The sequence below is a fragment of the Mirounga angustirostris genome, unplaced genomic scaffold (genome assembly GCF_029215605.1).
Source record: "Mirounga angustirostris isolate CCGP_5_RB_7025 unplaced genomic scaffold, mMirAng1.0.hap1 SCAF_6, whole genome shotgun sequence".
Lineage (NCBI taxonomy): Eukaryota > Metazoa > Chordata > Mammalia > Carnivora > Phocidae > Mirounga > Mirounga angustirostris.
Window position 1 is genome coordinate 2,220,118 of NW_026991714.1, and position 16,829 is coordinate 2,236,946.

The following is a 16,829-nucleotide window of genomic DNA, read 5'->3' on the forward strand; positions in this document are numbered from 1 at the left end:
TCCCCTGGAGGACGGAGTTGGGAGAGGTGAGGGACTGCGGCGGCGGGCCGGGTGGCAGGACTCCGGAAGCTGCACCTGTGATGGGCGGGGCGGGGAGGCTGCGCCAACTCTGGACCTGGCGTCTGAAGGGAGGGGCGGAAGGGGGACGGCCCGGGAGGCCTGGGGGAAGGGAGTTTGTTACTGCCCCTTCCCCCATCACCTTCTTTTAGCCTCTTCCAGCCCCCTGCTCTGCCCCCACGCTTTCCAGCTGGACAGTCCCCTCTAAGGGATCCCTGCTGGATGGGAGTTCATCTCCAATCCTGCTCCCTCCCCGCATTCCTAGTCTCAAGAAATGCCCACTCTTTGTGCCCTGCAGACGGCGCTGGGCTGACACGCCATCATGCCAGGCCCGCTCAGTCTCCCAACATTCTGCCATTTCCTTCTCCTTTGGGCCTTTGCCATCTTCCACAAAGCCCTGGGGGACACAGGTAAGACCTCAGCCCCGCCCAGAATTTGGGGAACGGTGGGGGAGAGGCTCCGTGTGGGGAAAGTGGGTGGGGCAGCTGTTGGAGGTGCTCAGGGAGGGCCATTGTTGAGTGCGCAATGGAGGAGACGGTTGGAGGAGTCTGGGGAGTAGAGTCTGAATGGGCACTTGCAGTGGGGACCAGGGGGTTCCTGCCACTGTGGCCCCCTCTGCTCAGCACCCCACCCTGGCCCCCACTACCTCCTGCCCCCCATCCACGAGGTCATTCACTCTCGTCGTGGGGCCACGGCCACGCTGCCCTGCGTCCTGGGCGCCCCGCCTCCCAGCTACAAGGTACGCTGGAGCAAAGTGGAGCCGGGGGAGCTCCGGGAAACTCTGATCCTCATCACCAACGGCCTGCAAGCCCGGGGCTACGGGCCCCTGGGGGGTCGCGCCAGGATGCGGAGGGGGCATCGGCTGGACGCCTCCCTGGTCATCGAGGGCGTGCGCCTGGAGGACGAGGGCAGGTACCGCTGTGAGCTTATCAACGGCATCGAGGACGAGAGCGTGGCGCTGACCCTGCGCCTGGAGGGTGAGGCCCTTGGGTTCCCCGCCGCCCCCTCCTCTCCTACGGGGCTTTGGCCGCGCCAGCTCGGGTCTCCCAGGGCTCCCCCCGCCCGCCGCCGGGGTCCCCCAGCCCTCTCCCCGGTCCGCCGGCCCTCTCCAGGATGTGCGCCTCCCGCCAGGTGTGGTGTTTCCGTACCAGCCCAGCCGGGGCCGCTACCAGTTCAATTACTACGAGGCGAAACAAGCGTGCGAGGAGCAGGACGGGCGTCTGGCCACCGACGCCCAGCTGTACCAGGGTGAGCGGCCGCCCCGCGCACCGCCCAGGCCTCTCGGGGATGCACCCGGCCCCGCGGGGGCGAGCTCCGGTCGGGCTTCTGAGGGGACCCCTCTAACCCCGGACCCCGTCTCCCCGTGCCCGCCAGCGTGGACCGAGGGCCTGGACTGGTGCAACGCCGGCTGGCTGCTCGAGGGCTCGGTGCGCTACCCGGTGCTCACGGCGCGCGCCCCGTGCGGCGGCCCGGGGCGGCCGGGGATCCGCAGCTACGGGCCCCGCGACCGGAAGCGCGACCGCTACGACGCCTTCTGCTTCACTTCCATGACCGCAGGTGAGGCCGCGGGGCGGCAGGCGGGCGGCGGAGCGGGGATGAGAGCCCGCGCCCGCGGCTCCGACGGCGACGCGGGGCGGGTCTGGAGAGCGCCGCGCGGGGTGAGACGCGCGCGTCCGGAGGGGGCCCGGCCTCGCCGTCGAGACCGCTCGTGGCGCCCTCCGTCGCGCGCCCGCCAGGCCCCCCTCCCCCGCCCCACTGCGACCCCGCCTCGCTCCTGCGGAGGCTTCGGCCGGCGGGTGGTGACGCGCCCCGCTCCGCAGGCCACGTGTTCTTCGTGCCCGGGCGGCTGACGCTGTCGGAAGCGCACGCGGCGTGCAGGCGGCGCGGGGCCACGGTGGCCAAGGTCGGGCACCTCTACGCCGCCTGGAAGTTCTCGGGGCTGGACCAGTGCGACGGCGGCTGGCTGGCGGACGGCAGCGTGCGCTTCCCCATCACGTCGCCGCGGCCGCGCTGCGGGGGCCTCCCCGACCCGGGCGTGCGCAGCTTCGGCTTCCCGCGAGCCCAGCAGGCGGCCTTCGGGACCTACTGCTACTCGGAGTAGGGCCGCCGCCGTCCGCGTCCCGCAGCGCACCACGGCCCGGGGTCCCGGCGGGCCGGGCGTCGGAGGGGAGGTGGCGACGCCTGGCGGGACCTCGGACGCGCGGATCCCGCCAGGCCGGCGGCCGTCCGCGCGCTCCCGCGGCCGCTGCTGGGGGCGGACGGGCGCCCAGGGCATTAACCGACTTCGGTGCCCAGCAGCCCAGTAACTTGAGGACTTTCTGCGTCTAGTCGGAGGTGGGGGGGGAGGGGGGGTGTCTCGGGCCCAGCCGGCCGGCCGCGCGCCGAGGTAGGCGGTCAGAGGTGGGGCTCCTGCTTCGGGGGGGCTGCCGGACCGTGGGGATTGCGGGGAGGGGGCCCCGCAGGTGGAGGGGGGGACGGCAGGCACCGCGGGCAGCCTAACCCGGCGTGGACGTGGGAGAACGCGGGTGCTATTGCGCCGGGGCCCACGCGGGGGCGCCACGCACCCACCTGAGACTCTGGTTCCAGTCTCCCGGAGCGCACGACAGAACCAACAAAGATGGACCTAAACATATTTAGGAATGTGTTTATATCCTGCCAGTCTCCGGTCCTGTATAGGAGACTCAAACCACTGTTCAGCTGACGGGAGACCGACCCTGCGCAGGGAGGAGGCGACCAGCAGCCCTGCCACCGAGCCCACCGCGTGGCCGGTACCTGATGTGCGCTCGCCACCCCCCCTAGGCGAGAGGGGGACGGACCAGGAGCATTAACATCTGGCTAAAGGAAACGTACCAGTAACTCAAGAGACAAGCTCAAATGCCATTAATTCGTTCTTCTTTAGTATATACGTTATTTTAATTAATTAGTTTGTTTATTCACTTTACTGTTCAAGCAATCTAACTCCACCACAACAAGCTTGGGCTGGTGAATGATTACTGGAGCAAAGGGTACGAACTTCGCTTGATACATGTCGTGAAATTGCTTTCCAGCAGGGCTCTTGCTGTAATTGCTAAAGAGAATTCATCCCGTGGGATTTTATATAAAGGAACGAACGGCATCTTCAGTAACTCTCACACTGCAGATGGAGAATCTGTGGCAGTTCGTAAGCTCTGCTTTCCTCTGCTTGGCTGTGGGATACGAATATCGGCCCCAGAGTTTGCCCCGAGGGGTACCTAAAACAATGTGTGTGCTGGGCGCCAGGTGCCTGGCACACAATAGAGGTGCTTGCGAATGGTACCTGTCATAACTGATGATTATTATGGTAACACTAACGATAACAGAACATCAACAATACTTACTGTTGGGGTTCTTCCCAGGCAGCCTGTAGGATTGGTTGCTGTACGGCGCTGTGTTCGTCAGGATACACTCAGCCATGCTGTGGTAACAACCTCCAAGCAGCAGTGGCTTAAAACAAGATCATTTCTCCCTTAGGCTACCTCTGCATCGTGGTCAACAAGGGGCTTCTTCTTATCTTAGTTATTCAGGGACCCAGGCTGATAGAGCAGCCACCATCTTCAACGCTGCCAATCACCACACCGGGAGGGAGAAGTTGAAAGAGCTCTGGGAGGTCTTACACCCGCAGTGAATAGCTGTGGCCCAGAGAGACACCTGTCTGTTCTGTGGACAACAGTTTCTCTAGAACTAATTGCACGGCTTCGCTCAACCACAGAGGGGGCAGGAAAGAGCAACCCTACTCAGGCCTAGAAGTAAACCGGCAACTGGCCCTACAGGACCAGCCCCAGCTCCACCACAGGCACTGAGGGCGGCAGCCTGGATTCTGGAACATGCTGGCAGCCACCTCCTCCTCCACGGCCCTTCTGGGTTTTCTAAGTTCTGGTCTGTCATGGAGTCAGAGCCCCAGGAAGTCAAGATGCTGGGCCCCACAGCTTCCCTGAAGGAAGATGGCTTTCCTTCTGTACGACGCCCTCAACTTTGTCCAGAGACCAGATGGGAAATAGTCACAGGAATTTTCCATTTGCTGCAAAGCCTTGTTTTTCCACCCACGAAAACACATGCCCACTAATTTTTACAACTACTCTCCACACTGCTATTACAATTTATTATTATTATTATTATGGAGAACTTCAAACATATGCAAAAAGAGAGAGACTAGGATAGTGGACCACTTCATCATCCAGCTTGACCATTTCAAAACTCCACCCTTCTGGTTTCATGAATTCCCTCACTTGTGTTCGTTTGTGCTGGAGTATTTTAAAGCAAATCTCAGACAGCCTATTATTTCACCTGTTAATTTTCACTATGTATTTCTAACATATAGTGACTTTTAAAAATAACCATAATTCCATTATCACATCCCCCCTCAACTGACATTATCTAATATATACTTCATGATCAATTTCCCTTGAATGTCTAAAAAATATAATTTTATAGTTGATTTGCCCAAACCAGGATCCAAGTAAGGGCTATACATTGCATTTGATGAATTTTTCTTGGTTAATTTTTATTTATTTATTTTTAAAGATTTTATTTATTCATTTATAGAGAATGAGAGAGAGTGAGCTCACGCAAACAGGTGAGGGGCAAGAGAGAATCTCAAGCGGACTCCTCGCTGAGCGCGGAGCCCCAGGTGGGGCTCGATCTCGGATCCTGAGATCATGACCTGAGCCAAAATCAAGAGTTGGACGCTCAAGTAACTGAGCCACCCAGGCGCCCCTTGGTTAATTTTTAAAAAATATCTTTTAAATTGTAATACTTCTTCCTCCTTCATGTTTTCTATGCCATTTTGTTTGTTTGTTTAGGAAACTGGGTTGTTTTCCTGTCAAGTCTCCCACATTCTAGATTGGGCTGAGTGTAGCCTTGTAGTGTCATTTCACATGTTCCTCTGTCCCCTGTCATCGTATTTAGAAGTTTGATTAGACGTACGTTCACTTTTTCTCCCAGGAGTATTTCATAGGTAAGACTGTATATTTCCTCTTTCTTCACATCAGGAGGCACACGGTGTCTGGTCGTTGATGCTACGGTTGATCAGTAAATTCTGCTGCTGTCGGCCTGATCCATTCATTACAAAGTTCCTCGTTGCACCAGTTGCCTATGGCTGTTGCAACGAATTACCACAAACACGATGGCTTGTGACAACAGAAATGTGTTCTTCCACTGGCCTGCAGGTCGGAAGTCTTAACTCCCGGTGTTGGCAGTGTGGCCCTCCGTCTGTAGATGCTGAGGAGAATTCTTCCTTCCTTCTTCCTTCTTCTGGTGGCAGGCGGCATTCCTTGGTGTCTCTGGCTGCATTGCTCCTATCTCTGTCTGTCTGTGGTCACATTGCTTCCTCCTCTTTGTGTATCTGGGTCTCCTCTTCTTCTTTCCTGAGGACACTTGTCACTGGATTTACCCCACCTGGCTAATCCAGGATGATCTCATCTCAAAACCATTGACTGACTTTTGGGAATAAATTCATGTTATGAGTTACATCCACAAAGACCCTTTTTCCAAACAAGTTAACATTCACGGGTTTCAGGGATTAGGAGGTGGACATATCTTTTTGTGGCCACTACCTGACCCAGTACACCCACACCTTTTTATCTAATGACTACTGGTGATCATTGTCTAGATGCAACCCTTACTTTCATTAGGAGCACAAAATAGAGACATTCTAATTTTGTCATTCTTCCTTCCTTTATGATTAGCTGTGAACTCTTCCATAAAGAAAAATGTCCCTCATCGATGATTGTCACCCTGACTTAGATCCATTCAGGAAAGGTAGGATCAACGCCTGATTCTCTCCCATAAGTCTTAGCTAGGTACCTACGGAATGAAGGTTTGCATACCCCCAAATCCATAGGTTAAAGCCCTAATCCCCAGTATGATGGTTTTGGACATGGGGCCTTTGGGAGGTAATCCCCTGATGACAGTCTTGCCCTTATAAGAAGGGATTCGGGAGAGCTTGCTTCTCTCCCCGTGCTCCCCCACAGGTGACTCTGGTGGGAAGGCCGCTGTCTGCAGGGCAGGAAGCGAGCCCTCACCAGACAACAGATCTGCTGCCCCCAGTGCTGAGAGAAATGCGTGTTTGTTGTTTAAACTTTCCAGTCCGTGGTAACTTGTTACAGCAGCCTGAGCTAAGACAGTGGGATTCCCTAAAACCAAATGTCAAGTCAAGGCTTTCAGTATGAGCAGTTTATTTGGGGGGCCATGCTAAGAGGCTCCGCTGGGGGGCTGGAGACGTGAGGCAGGAGGGGGGAGGAAGGCAAGGAAGGGTGTGAGAGGAGCGGGCAGAGCGGCTGGTCCCGTCCTGCTGGGGAGCCCTGGAAGGCGGTGTGGAGCCTATCCCAGAAGATCCCCCCTGACGGGCAAAGACAGTGGGGTCATAGGTGTGGGCCTCCTGTCCGAAAGTTGACGGCTGCTCTGGGGAGCACTCACCCATCAGCATCGCTGGCTAGCTCAGCGCACACAGGCTCCCACGGCCAGAATACAGCCCTCAGGCAGAGTCACAGATGTCGCCGTCGGCCTGTAGGGTTGGGTGCTGGAGGGTCGGGTCACAGTTGAGGTCCACCTTCCACACTGCTCAGATCCACGTGTCCCCGTGTCCACTCTGCCCTGTCACTGAGTCCTCAGGGCGGCGGCTGGGCTGTGACCAATATCAATATTCCACATCTTCTTCCTCCACGGTTCCTCTGTTGTCTGTGGGGCTCTCACAGTAGAAAAGCCCGGACCTTCACCCCCGAGGGCCTTTCCTTCCCATGCCTTCGACTGGCCAGCATTCTGCACCCACGGTCATGCTTCCCACCGGACATGGGCTAATCAAGAGCAAACGTCTTTGCCAGTATAATTCTTTTCTTTGCCTGTTGGTGAATTGGCATGAGGTTCCCAAAGGGACCCAGAGGCTGATAGCACCTTAGGTCTGGTGGTGCCCTTACCATGACCCCTGGCAGACACATCTCCCACCCTAGGGACTAGGGCTTCTGATCCTACAGAGCCTAAAGATATAGGGACAGGAAGCACGAATTCCCCTAGTGGGTCCCTGGGGCTGACAGTGAGAAGCTCATGGCTCTTTCCATCCCTTGGTTCCTGTACCCACGATTTCTAGCCGTCCGGGCTACAGCACCATATAATGGCATTGGTTCAAAGTGTAGACTGCATTTTAAAGTCCAGTGCTCTGATCCCAGATGATGTTCCCCCCAAGCTGGTATTTAGATGTGCTAAAGAGGCCATACCCATGTACCCTCGGGGTTGGCAGCTTCGAGGTGATGTGGTATATGGCAGGGCCAATGGATGCTGTGGTCTTGGGCCCATTATCACATTTCCTTCACTGTCAAGTGGATCCCCTTGGTTAGAGGTGATACTATGTGGGATCTCATAGGGATAAACCATTTCCTTTGTGTCCTTGGATATGGGTACTGGCCAAGGCACTTGGGCAGGGAAGGTAAATCCATATCCTGAATGTGCATAACCCCAGGAAGGAGATAGTGTTCCCCGATCCAGATTGAAAGAGATACATTGTAGTCGACATGCTTCCCAGTGGCTGGTTGATCTCCTTGAGGGATGGGACCGCTTGAGGGCTCAGCACCCATCTGTGCTGCTCACGGGCCAAGCATCCAGCCGCAGTGGTTGCTAGATCGGCCCTGGAGAGAGGGAGCCGTGCCGACTTCTATCCACTGCCATGACCACGCCATTCACCGACCTCGTGCGGGCACTGGCCCCAGGCGGGGGGGCGAGGGGGAAGGGAGGGAGGGAGGACAAAGGCTGGCTGTTCTGTCCCCCTGGCTGTGAATGCTTGTGAGTGGGACTGCCATAGAACAGTGCCCGCTCCTGCAAGGCCATCCACAGCTCTCCCTCTACTTCCTTATCTCCCACCTTCCTGTCATGCCCTTTCCTGGCCTGACCAGCCAGCCAAGCCATGTGCCCACTGCCCAAGGGTCCTACATACCCCTCCCCCTGCAAACTAGGGTGGCCAGCGTGCTGCTCGGAACCTCCCCCCCGGTCAGCTCACATCGGTGATCAGAGTGACCCGTCCATGAAGCAGGCCTGGGCTTCTTCCTGCCCTGAAGCCTGATCACAGAGGCGCCCCGCGAGGTTACGGGAGAGCAAGGCAGGGGCACCACAGACATAGGGCCCATGGGGGTCTGGCTTCCCGCTCTCGTATTGCCGAGCCCTCTGAGCACACTCACACCCGATCACAAATGTCCCACTGGGGATCGCTGCTGTGCGCACCACGTGTGCTCGTGACTTGGTGGCTCTGAATCCCCAGATCTTGATAGGACAGTGAAACAGGGGAGGGAAGGAATCCAATAGATCATTGAGTAAACAGTCCCAATACCTGGGACAGATGCCAACTGTGCCCAGCTGGAGCTCAAAGCTGCTGGGAGTGAGGGGAGACCGGGGGGCTTGCCTCACACCACTCCCACCTGAGGGGGGCTGGGGCTCTGATCTACCAGCTCCCCTTCTGTCACTGGCTGAGGCTGTTTCCAGGCCATCAACTCCTGCGCATGTCTGACTTGCTGTCCACCTGTCCAGCAGAAGATGTCCTCAGGCAGTCAGCAGCCTTTGGTCTGTTGAGGTGACCGCTAAGGGGACACGGGTGGGCACCAACAGGGTCCGATACACCCTCTTAATCTTCACAATTGTGAGTCGGTGCCTCATCAATGTCCAAAGGTGACCAGAGATTTTCTTTTTTAGTATCATGATGAACTCTTATACTTTATAGATTTGATATGCTTTAATCTCTTATGGTCATTATTCATTTTATTTTTGAAAATACATTGAGTACATGAACACTTATGTGTGTGCTTTATTTATTTATTTTTTTAAAGATCTTATTTATTTGTCAGGGAGAGAGCACGTGCACAAGCAGGGGGAGGGGCAGAGGAAGAAGTAGGCTCCCCCCTGAGCAGGGAGCCTGACACGAGACTTGATACCAGGACCCTGGGATCATGACCTGAGCCGAAGGCAGATGCTTAGCCAACTGAGCCAGCCAGGTGCCCCATCATTATTCATTTTAATGCTGTCATGTCATCCTGGCAGGTGGAAGTCTTTGAAAGGTGGCTACTGGGTCCTTTGGACATGAGCCTGACCTGAGTCTCAAAACTTCCTTGATTCACAAGCATGACAAGCTGTGCCTCCCCTCACTGGGGCGTCTCCAAAGAGGCCTGGTTCCTGGGAGCGGAAAGTACCATTTAGAGACAACAGCCCCGCGTTACTGGGGAACAGAGGACAGTCTAGGCCCCAGGAGCACTCAGCGTCACTGGGTGGGGGGCGCGGGGTGGTCACTGCTTCGAAGCCTTTTCCACAGACATAAAAATCATGACTTCCCACTGTTATCTTCAATTCACACGAGAGATTAGCAGTTTGGCTTAACTCTCCTTTTCTCACACTGAAACTCTTCGTTCTGAACACCATTCCTATAATTACTTCTTTGCTTTATCACAGTAAAGTAGCGCCTTCTGCAACACCAATGCCAACGTTATGATTTCTTCATGGTTCTTTTTGTTCTTAGGGATGAATAGTCAACATGCTGAGTTTTATAATCACCTGAAAGAAAATTCTTCCCTGTGGCTTTGCCTCCAGCTTCACATACAATCACGGGCCCTTGTTTCACCTTGTTTTAGATTTTTAGGAATTGCATCCCTATTCTGCTTTTTTAATTTAGTCTAAAATTAATTTAATTATTCCAAATGTAACTTTATGTTTCAATTATATAATATGTTTATGTGGTTCCAATGTCAAAGCCAGAAAACAAGGGGCGCCTGGGTGGCTCCCTCAGTTGGCGTCTGCCTTCGATTCCGGTCATGATCCCAGGATCTTGGGATCGAGCTCCGCATCGCATCGGGCTCCCTGCTCAGCGGGGAGCCTGCTTCTCCCTCTCCTCCCCACTCGTGCTCTGTCGCTATCTCTGTCTCTCTCTCTCAAATAAATCAATACAATCTTAAAGGGCGCCTGGGTGGCTCAGTTGGTTAAGCAACTGCCTTCGGCTCAGGTCATGATCCTGGAGTCCCAGGATCGAGTCCCGCATTGGGCTCCCTGCTCGGCAGGGAGTCTGCTTCTCCCTCTGACCCTCATGCTCTCTCTCATTCTCTCTCTCAAATAAATAAATAAAATCTTAAAAAAAAAAAAATACAATCTTAAAAAAAAAAAAAAACAGAAAACAGGATGCTGTTGCCATTTTACAGGTGAAGAGGCTCGCAGACATGAGTCCCTGCCCCAGCGCTTGCTGCCCGGCCGCAGGGAGAGGGCCTGCAAGGGGCCCGCAGATGGGACGGCTTTCTCCAGGAGATTTGGATGGTCTCAGGGTTGAGCCCTCCAGTTCCTTCATCTGTTCTTTGGGGAACAGTCTGGTGGTCCCCTCTGAACACAGGACTCTGCTCCCCTGGCAGCAAGGGTCTGTCCGCTCTTGCTCAGGGGCTCCCTGAAATGCTGTTCGTTCAGCCTGTAGGTCCCACCTGTCTCCCCGCCAGCCCCCCTCCCCGGCCACCCCCACTGGCCTTCAGCCGCAGGAGCCCTCAGAACGTTGCTGGCCCCTCGCTCGCTCGTCTGGGCCCGGGTCCCGTGCTTCCTGGCCCCTTTCAGAAGTTATCAAAGCCACCATTCTCCAGCACAGCTGTGTCGGCATCTGGAGCTGTGTGTACGCAGCCCTGCTCCCATGTTCCGGTGGCAGAGGACCCAGGTGCCTATCAGAGACGAACTGAGCTGCCTGGGCCCCACCTCCAAGTCTGGGAAAGTGGGGACAGGTACTCAAGCGGCCGGAAGGACAGGCTCTCCCAGTGGCCACTGTGGCTGGGAATCCAGTGAGGAAGGTCAGGGGCTAATACTGGAGGTGGGGGGAGCCAGGGACGCAAGGGTCTTGGTGAGGGGCTGGCTCTCTTTCCTTAACTTGGGTCATGGCCTCAGCGTTGGCCTAGGTACGGCGATGGTGGGAGAGGGGGAGGGGAAGAGGCAGGAGATGGATTATTCTCCTCCAGAGAGACTGGAAAACTCCCCAGGGCCCAGGAGGTTGGGAAGCGAGCCAGCTGGGCTGCCCCCACTCTCCCTCCTTCTCTCTCTCTCTCTCTCTCTGCCTCCACCATTTCTGTCCCCTGAGAGACAGCTGGGGCCCTGGCAGGAACCCTGGCCTGGGCGTCCGTCGGTCAGGAGACTTGCTTTTGGTCATGATCAGCCAATTGCATGCTGTGTGACCCTAGACAGTCGCTTCACCTCTGGGTCTGTCTCCTTGTCCAGAAGATACTACAGCTCCCTGAGATATTCTCCTTCTGTTCCTGGGGCAGGAAGTTCTACTTGAAATCTGACTTTAATTCTTCCTGCTTCCTTTGATCCTGTTTGCTTTCAGCCAGTCCCTGAGGGTCCCTTTCTGAGACCTCGGTGAGGTCTTGGTTCTTGCCTCTTCTCAGGAAGGGATAGAAATCGGTGGTGGTAGGTGTCGAATGGCCAGGGACCAGGTGCAAGTAAAGTTCAGAAAGACAGTCCCTGACCAGCCAGTGCCAGTTAGACTGCAGTATGAATCCTCAGAGCTGGAAATGGTGCAAGAGTCTTGGGAAGGCACTCATTGCCTCCCCCGGGAAATCCTCAGGGAACGACTCCTCTTTCAGATAATGAGCCCTCTCAGATAATAATCCACGGGGGAGTGCCCCCCAACCTCCTGGCCAGGAGATCCACGGAGATTGGGGCCTGTGTGTACGTGCACGCGTATGTGTGTTGGTGTGTGTGTGAGACTAGCAAAGGAAAAGAACTAGATTTTGCTGAGTTCGCCCATGGGCCAGTAGGATAGACATTACCCAGTGCCAGACATACTCTGCAGCCCGTTGTTGAGAAGAGGAAACAATTGCAGACAAAGGAAGCCCTTCGCAAGGTTTGGCAGATGCAGATGGCAAGCCAGGAATTTGACCTCAGGGCCCACGCCTCCGGGGTCCCGCCTCTCATCAGTCTTTGCAGAGGCAGCTCCCTGTTCCCACAGCGCGCGTCTGGTTTCCCACCAGGGGGCTGCCTCTTGGAACAGACGGTCTGGTACCAGCCCTGGTCCAGTCCCAGCTGCTGCTGGCCTCAGTCAAGGTCGGACTCCCCCAGGGCACCAGACTGTGTGCCCACACTTCTAGTCATGAGGGGAGGTGGCAAGGAAGGTCACTTTCTCTGTCTTTCCCCATCACAGCCAGGTTTCCCCGCGGCAAGAACGGTGGTTACATGCGAACCGCCACCAGGATTGAATTTCAGCCACTTGGTTGCCTGGCTGGGCTCAGGCTCCAGGTGCAGCTGATCCCAGCCCAGGTGGGGGCAGGCTGGATCAGGCAACCGTGCTGAGACTGTCCTGGGGGAGGCGGGATCTCCTTCAGCTCGGGTTGCAAGGTCTGAGGGGAGCAAAGGGAGGTCCTGGGGCTATCAGGTGCTGCTCAGATCTGCCCCAAGGCCAGATCCCCCCTCTCCACGGGAGGACTTGGTCCTAAAATAGTGCCTGGTCCATAGTGGACATTCAGTTAACATTTATGTAATGAAAGGAATAAACGGAGGTCCCTCCTTCCCCAGACTCTGCCAGGCACCTTGTTCTGTCCTTCCAGGCTCACACCCCTGCTGGGGTCATTTTATTTACTAAAGGACCCTACCACCCACCACCCCCAGGTCTCCCTATACTGTCTCTTCAGTAGATGGGTGTCCAGGGAGGGGCCAGAGTTCTACCTTTAGATCCTCAAAGATTTGGGGAGGAGTTTATCGTGAGCTTCTCAGAAGCCCTTTGGAAGCCAGTCCACAGCCCTGGGAGCAGAAGACTGGGGCAGCTGGGGCATCAACAGAGGGCAGTCCAGAGTCCCACACGGGAGGGAGGGACTTGGGTGCAGTCTAAATGGAAGAACATGGACCTGTCCTGAGGATGATTTGCACTGCAGGCACCCTGGGTTACTTGGGATATTTGGGGGGTGCTGGAGATTATGGGGATCAACCCCCCCAACAAGCTATCCTTGGTGCCACCACTGGTATCCCGGGGAGAGATTCCAGGCTCTCAGTCTGTGCCAGGGGCTCTGCTTCAAGTCCCAGGAGGGAGGGGGGATGAGAGGGGGAGAGGGGCAGAGAGAGCCTGGGAAAGCAGAGGGACTGAGAGGCTCTGGAGCTGGGGAGGGGGCGTCATTGGTATTCTGAGGAGTCCCCCAAGGCTGGGCAGCACTCAAGGCCCACCCCCTGGCACCAGGCGGCACATTCATCGGCAGCAGCGCTGGCCAGCGGGCCCTCTGTGTTCCTGGCAACGCCTGTGTCTTGCACATTGGTTTGCAGGACCAGTGAGCCCATTCACAGGGCCGCCCCTCCCCCCCCCCCCCCCCCCCCCCCGTCAGGAGAGTCCCTGACTCGCTTTGCTTAACCCGTGGATCTGCAGCCTAACCTCCATCCCTCCAGCTGCAAAGTCAGCTCCTCCTCTGTGCAGGGAGTGGGAGCACCACCAGAGACAAAACCCACTCAGAGCTTCCGACAGGGAGGGGGCTATGGTCCTTTGCACCTCATCCTGCCTCCAAAAAAGAGCTTCCCTCCCCCGTTTTTCTGCTCCCGTCATCCTCCCCCTTACTTTCCAAGTCTGAGGCCCTCCTCCTCGCCCCTTGCCCAACGGGAAGTCCCTCCGGCTGTCTAACTTCCATCCGTCCAGCTGCAGCATCATCCTCCAGCTCCGCGAGCGCTCCCTCCCCGCCCCTTCTGCCCTCCCTCCCTCCCTCCCTACTCCAAGTCCCCGGCTTCTCCTCTCCAGAACGATGTCCTACTTCGCACGTCCTTGCTCTCGCTGCTGCCGCCGGGAACGGACGCAGAGGAGGCAGCGGGTCGCGTGACCTTCCCGAGCCCCCCGCGACTCCGGCCAGGGGGCGGGGGCCGCCCCGGGGAGGGGCGGGGCGGGGGTAAGAAAGGGGGTTTTGTGCGGCGCCCGGCGGCCCGGCGCTCTCTTCCGAACGCCCTGCGGGCCCGGCCTCTCCCTGCGCCCGCGCAGTGCCCGCCGCAGTCGGCTGCAGCCGCGGGACCGAGCGTGGACCCGGAGGAGAGCCGGGAGGACAGCCCGGAGGAGGCGGCAAACTTGGCGGTGCAGGACCCTCGCCCCGGCCCCCGGCCGCCTGCAGGTAGGTGCGCGCGAGCGCAGCCGGGCCGCCCGGACCCGGGAGGGAGGGAGCCGGGGGCGCCCGCCGGCAGCCCGCGGTCCGCGCCCCGGGCCCCGCAGCCCTGGCCTCCCGCGGCGCCCCCGGCCGGCGGCCCAGGCCAGCCCCCGAGCGCCCGCCGCCGCCTCCGGCCCTGCCGCCCGCACCCCTCCGCCACGTGCGGCCCGACTGCGTCCCAGAGACCGCGGGCTGGGGGGAACGCCCCCCGGGCCCCCGCGGCCTCCCGGCTGCGCGCTCCGGTGCCAGCCCCCAGCCCCGACTTCCGACTTTGCGCCGGGCGGGCGGGCGGCGCGGGGAGCGGGAAGCAGCCCCTTCTGGGGGCCCCTCCCCGGAGCCCGCGGGACAGCCACAGCCGGTGGTCCGGTGGTCCCAACTCTGCCACTCACTTGCTGTGTGGCCTTGGGCAAGTTAGTTGACTTCCCTGAACCTCGGGCTTCTCATCGGTGTGAACGTATAGACAGTATTTTTCTTTTTTTTTTTTCAGATTTTTATTTATTTATTATTGAGAGAGAGAGAATGAGAGAGAGAGCATGAGAGGGAGGAGGGTCAGAGGGAGAAGCAGACTCCCCGCCAAGCTGGGAGCCACATGTGGGACTCGATCCTGGGACTCCGGGATCATGACCTGAGCTGAAGGCAGACGCCCAACCGATTGAGCCACCCAGGCGCCCCTAGACAGTATTTTTCTCAAAGTTAAGGTTGTCCATGGGAAGCATTTTTAAGAGGCCTGGCTCAGGTAGATGGTCAGCAACCATTAGCTGGAATTCCGGTTACCACTCCTGTTTTCCTTTCTGGCACTGCCGGTGGGCTGGGGACACCCCCCTGTCCCCCCGCCGCCAGGTCTTTTTATGTCCCGCTCCTAAACTCCTTTTGGAATAGCTGTGCCCACATGCTTCCAACAGGACCAAGAGATTTGCCATCCGTTTTGTTAGCACCGTTAACATCTGCATGACTTCGATTCCAGATAAAAGCAGTAAGATCAAGGGCCACTCACCCATGGCCCGCCCCCCCCCAGCCCTGCCCCCCAGCGGTGCCATCGCCTGATGCTAACTTGGCAGCATCCGCCTCACAGGTTCTGAACTAGGAGGAGCCGCAGTGGCTTGGCTGGGATGCGAATTGTATCACTAGCTGTGCTTCCGATGAATAGGACTATTTATGCGACTGTCCAGCTAGTCTTGCAGGCCCCGCCAATGCCTGGCTGCTGTAGGTTCGGGCTGCTGCTCACACGGCCGCTAAGGGGACAGTGAGAGCCTTCCTCCTGCTGCCCCCGCTGGGTACTGGAGCCTGGTTCCTATAGGGCAGACCTTGGACTGCCAGCCGGCGGGGGGGCATTCAGCATGGAGATGGTGGGTGTAGGGGGTGCGCGCGCACACACACACACACACACCACCTGGTCTTGATCTTAAGCCTCTGTGGATTGGGACTGCGAAGCCTGTGAGGGAGCTGGACGTCCCGGTCAGACAGGAATGGTCATGTAACAAGAGGGAAGTTTCCTGAACAGCTTGGGAAACGCAAGGCAAGGGCAGAAATCCTGGAGCTGGAGCAGGAAAGAATGAGCTGGAGAGAGGGATGGTGTGGCATCAGCAGAAGGGACAGGAAGCCTGCTGATGCCGAGCTCTCTAGGTTAGAGATGGAGAGGGTGTCCCGCTCTGGAGGACGGCAGAGGGGGTGGAGAAGGCCAAGGCCTGCTCCCCACCCCAACCCCAGGTCTGAGGCTAGTGCAGGTTGAGGGGATGCCATAGTTTTCTCAGGACACCTAGCTGCCCCAGGATGGAGCTGAGGCCCAAGCTCGGTGGGATTGGCAGTGGGCTGGGGGACAGTGCAGAAGCGTCTGATCATGAGAACCATATAATCCAGGCGCCCTCTTGGCCCCTCTGTTCAGTGACTCCCATTCCTGGAGGTAGGGGTGGGATGACCCCCATATTCCAGTGTGGCCAGGTCTTCATCAGCCTCAGACCTTCTCCCTTCATTCCCTCACCTTCAAAACAGAGATGAAAGGGGGGTCCAGGGCGTGGGTCCCAGAGTGCCTCCAAATATATAGGTTTCTGGGCCACCTGTCGGAGAGCTGGGGCCCGGGTCTGTGAGCAGCTCCAGCTCCAGCTTGAAGAGAGGGGAGGGAGGGTGCCAGAAAGGGGCCTGGCCCAGGACCTGGCCCAGCTCAAATGCAAGGCAAACGGTCTGCCCAGCGTCTGGCAGGCACTGGCTGCTCATGCCAAATGGTCCCCCCTCCTACCCCAGAAAGCAGTCCTCCCAAGGGCCCCCATGCCCAGAGCTGGTCTCAGCAGCCTCTGATCTGGCCCCATGGAGAAAGACCCTGGATGTCTGGCCCCTGTCACTCCTTCCCCCAGTCTGACCCCGAGGAAATGAAGCCCAGCCGGAGTGGGGGGAATGGAGGTGTTGTAGGTGGGAGGCATTCCAAGGAGGAACTGAGATCCCTGGGAGAATTTGGGAGAAGAGAGAAATTTCCCAGCAGCTCAGGCTCAGGAAGGGGGTAGACATGCAGGAAGGCAGAACCTGAGAGGGCAAAGTAGATGGACTACTTTTCTTTCTTTGTTCACAATGGGCCTGTAGTGGGAATGAACCTGATCGCTAGGAAGTCTTGCCTGTAGTCTAACTTGCATCCCTCCTGCTGCACCGTTGGCCTAGTCCTTGGTAGAC

General features: G+C 57.6%; 1 protein-coding gene across 1 annotated transcript; it reads left to right on the forward strand.

The window, feature by feature from the left end:
• The first annotated feature begins 192 nt into the window (after positions 1-192).
• HAPLN2 (hyaluronan and proteoglycan link protein 2) lies at positions 193-2,386 on the forward strand. Its single transcript, XM_045876041.2, has 5 exons — positions 193-467; positions 681-1,034; positions 1,189-1,305; positions 1,432-1,614; positions 1,878-2,386. Exons 1-5 carry the CDS (start codon positions 380-382, stop codon positions 2,156-2,158), a joined length of 1,023 nt encoding a protein of 340 aa, XP_045731997.1. The 5' UTR covers positions 193-379; the 3' UTR covers positions 2,159-2,386.
• The last annotated feature ends 14,443 nt before the right edge of the window (positions 2,387-16,829 follow it).

Coding starts and splice junctions, on each gene's coding strand:
- HAPLN2 (XM_045876041.2), top strand. CDS start 380: ATGCCAGGCCCGCTCAGTCTCCCAACATTCTGCCATTTCCTTCTCCTT. Junction 1,035..1,188: donor GCTGACCCTGCGCCTGGAGG/GTGAGGCCCTTG, acceptor GCCTCCCGCCAG/GTGTGGTGTTTCCGTACCAG. Junction 1,615..1,877: donor CTTCACTTCCATGACCGCAG/GTGAGGCCGCGG, acceptor CCCGCTCCGCAG/GCCACGTGTTCTTCGTGCCC.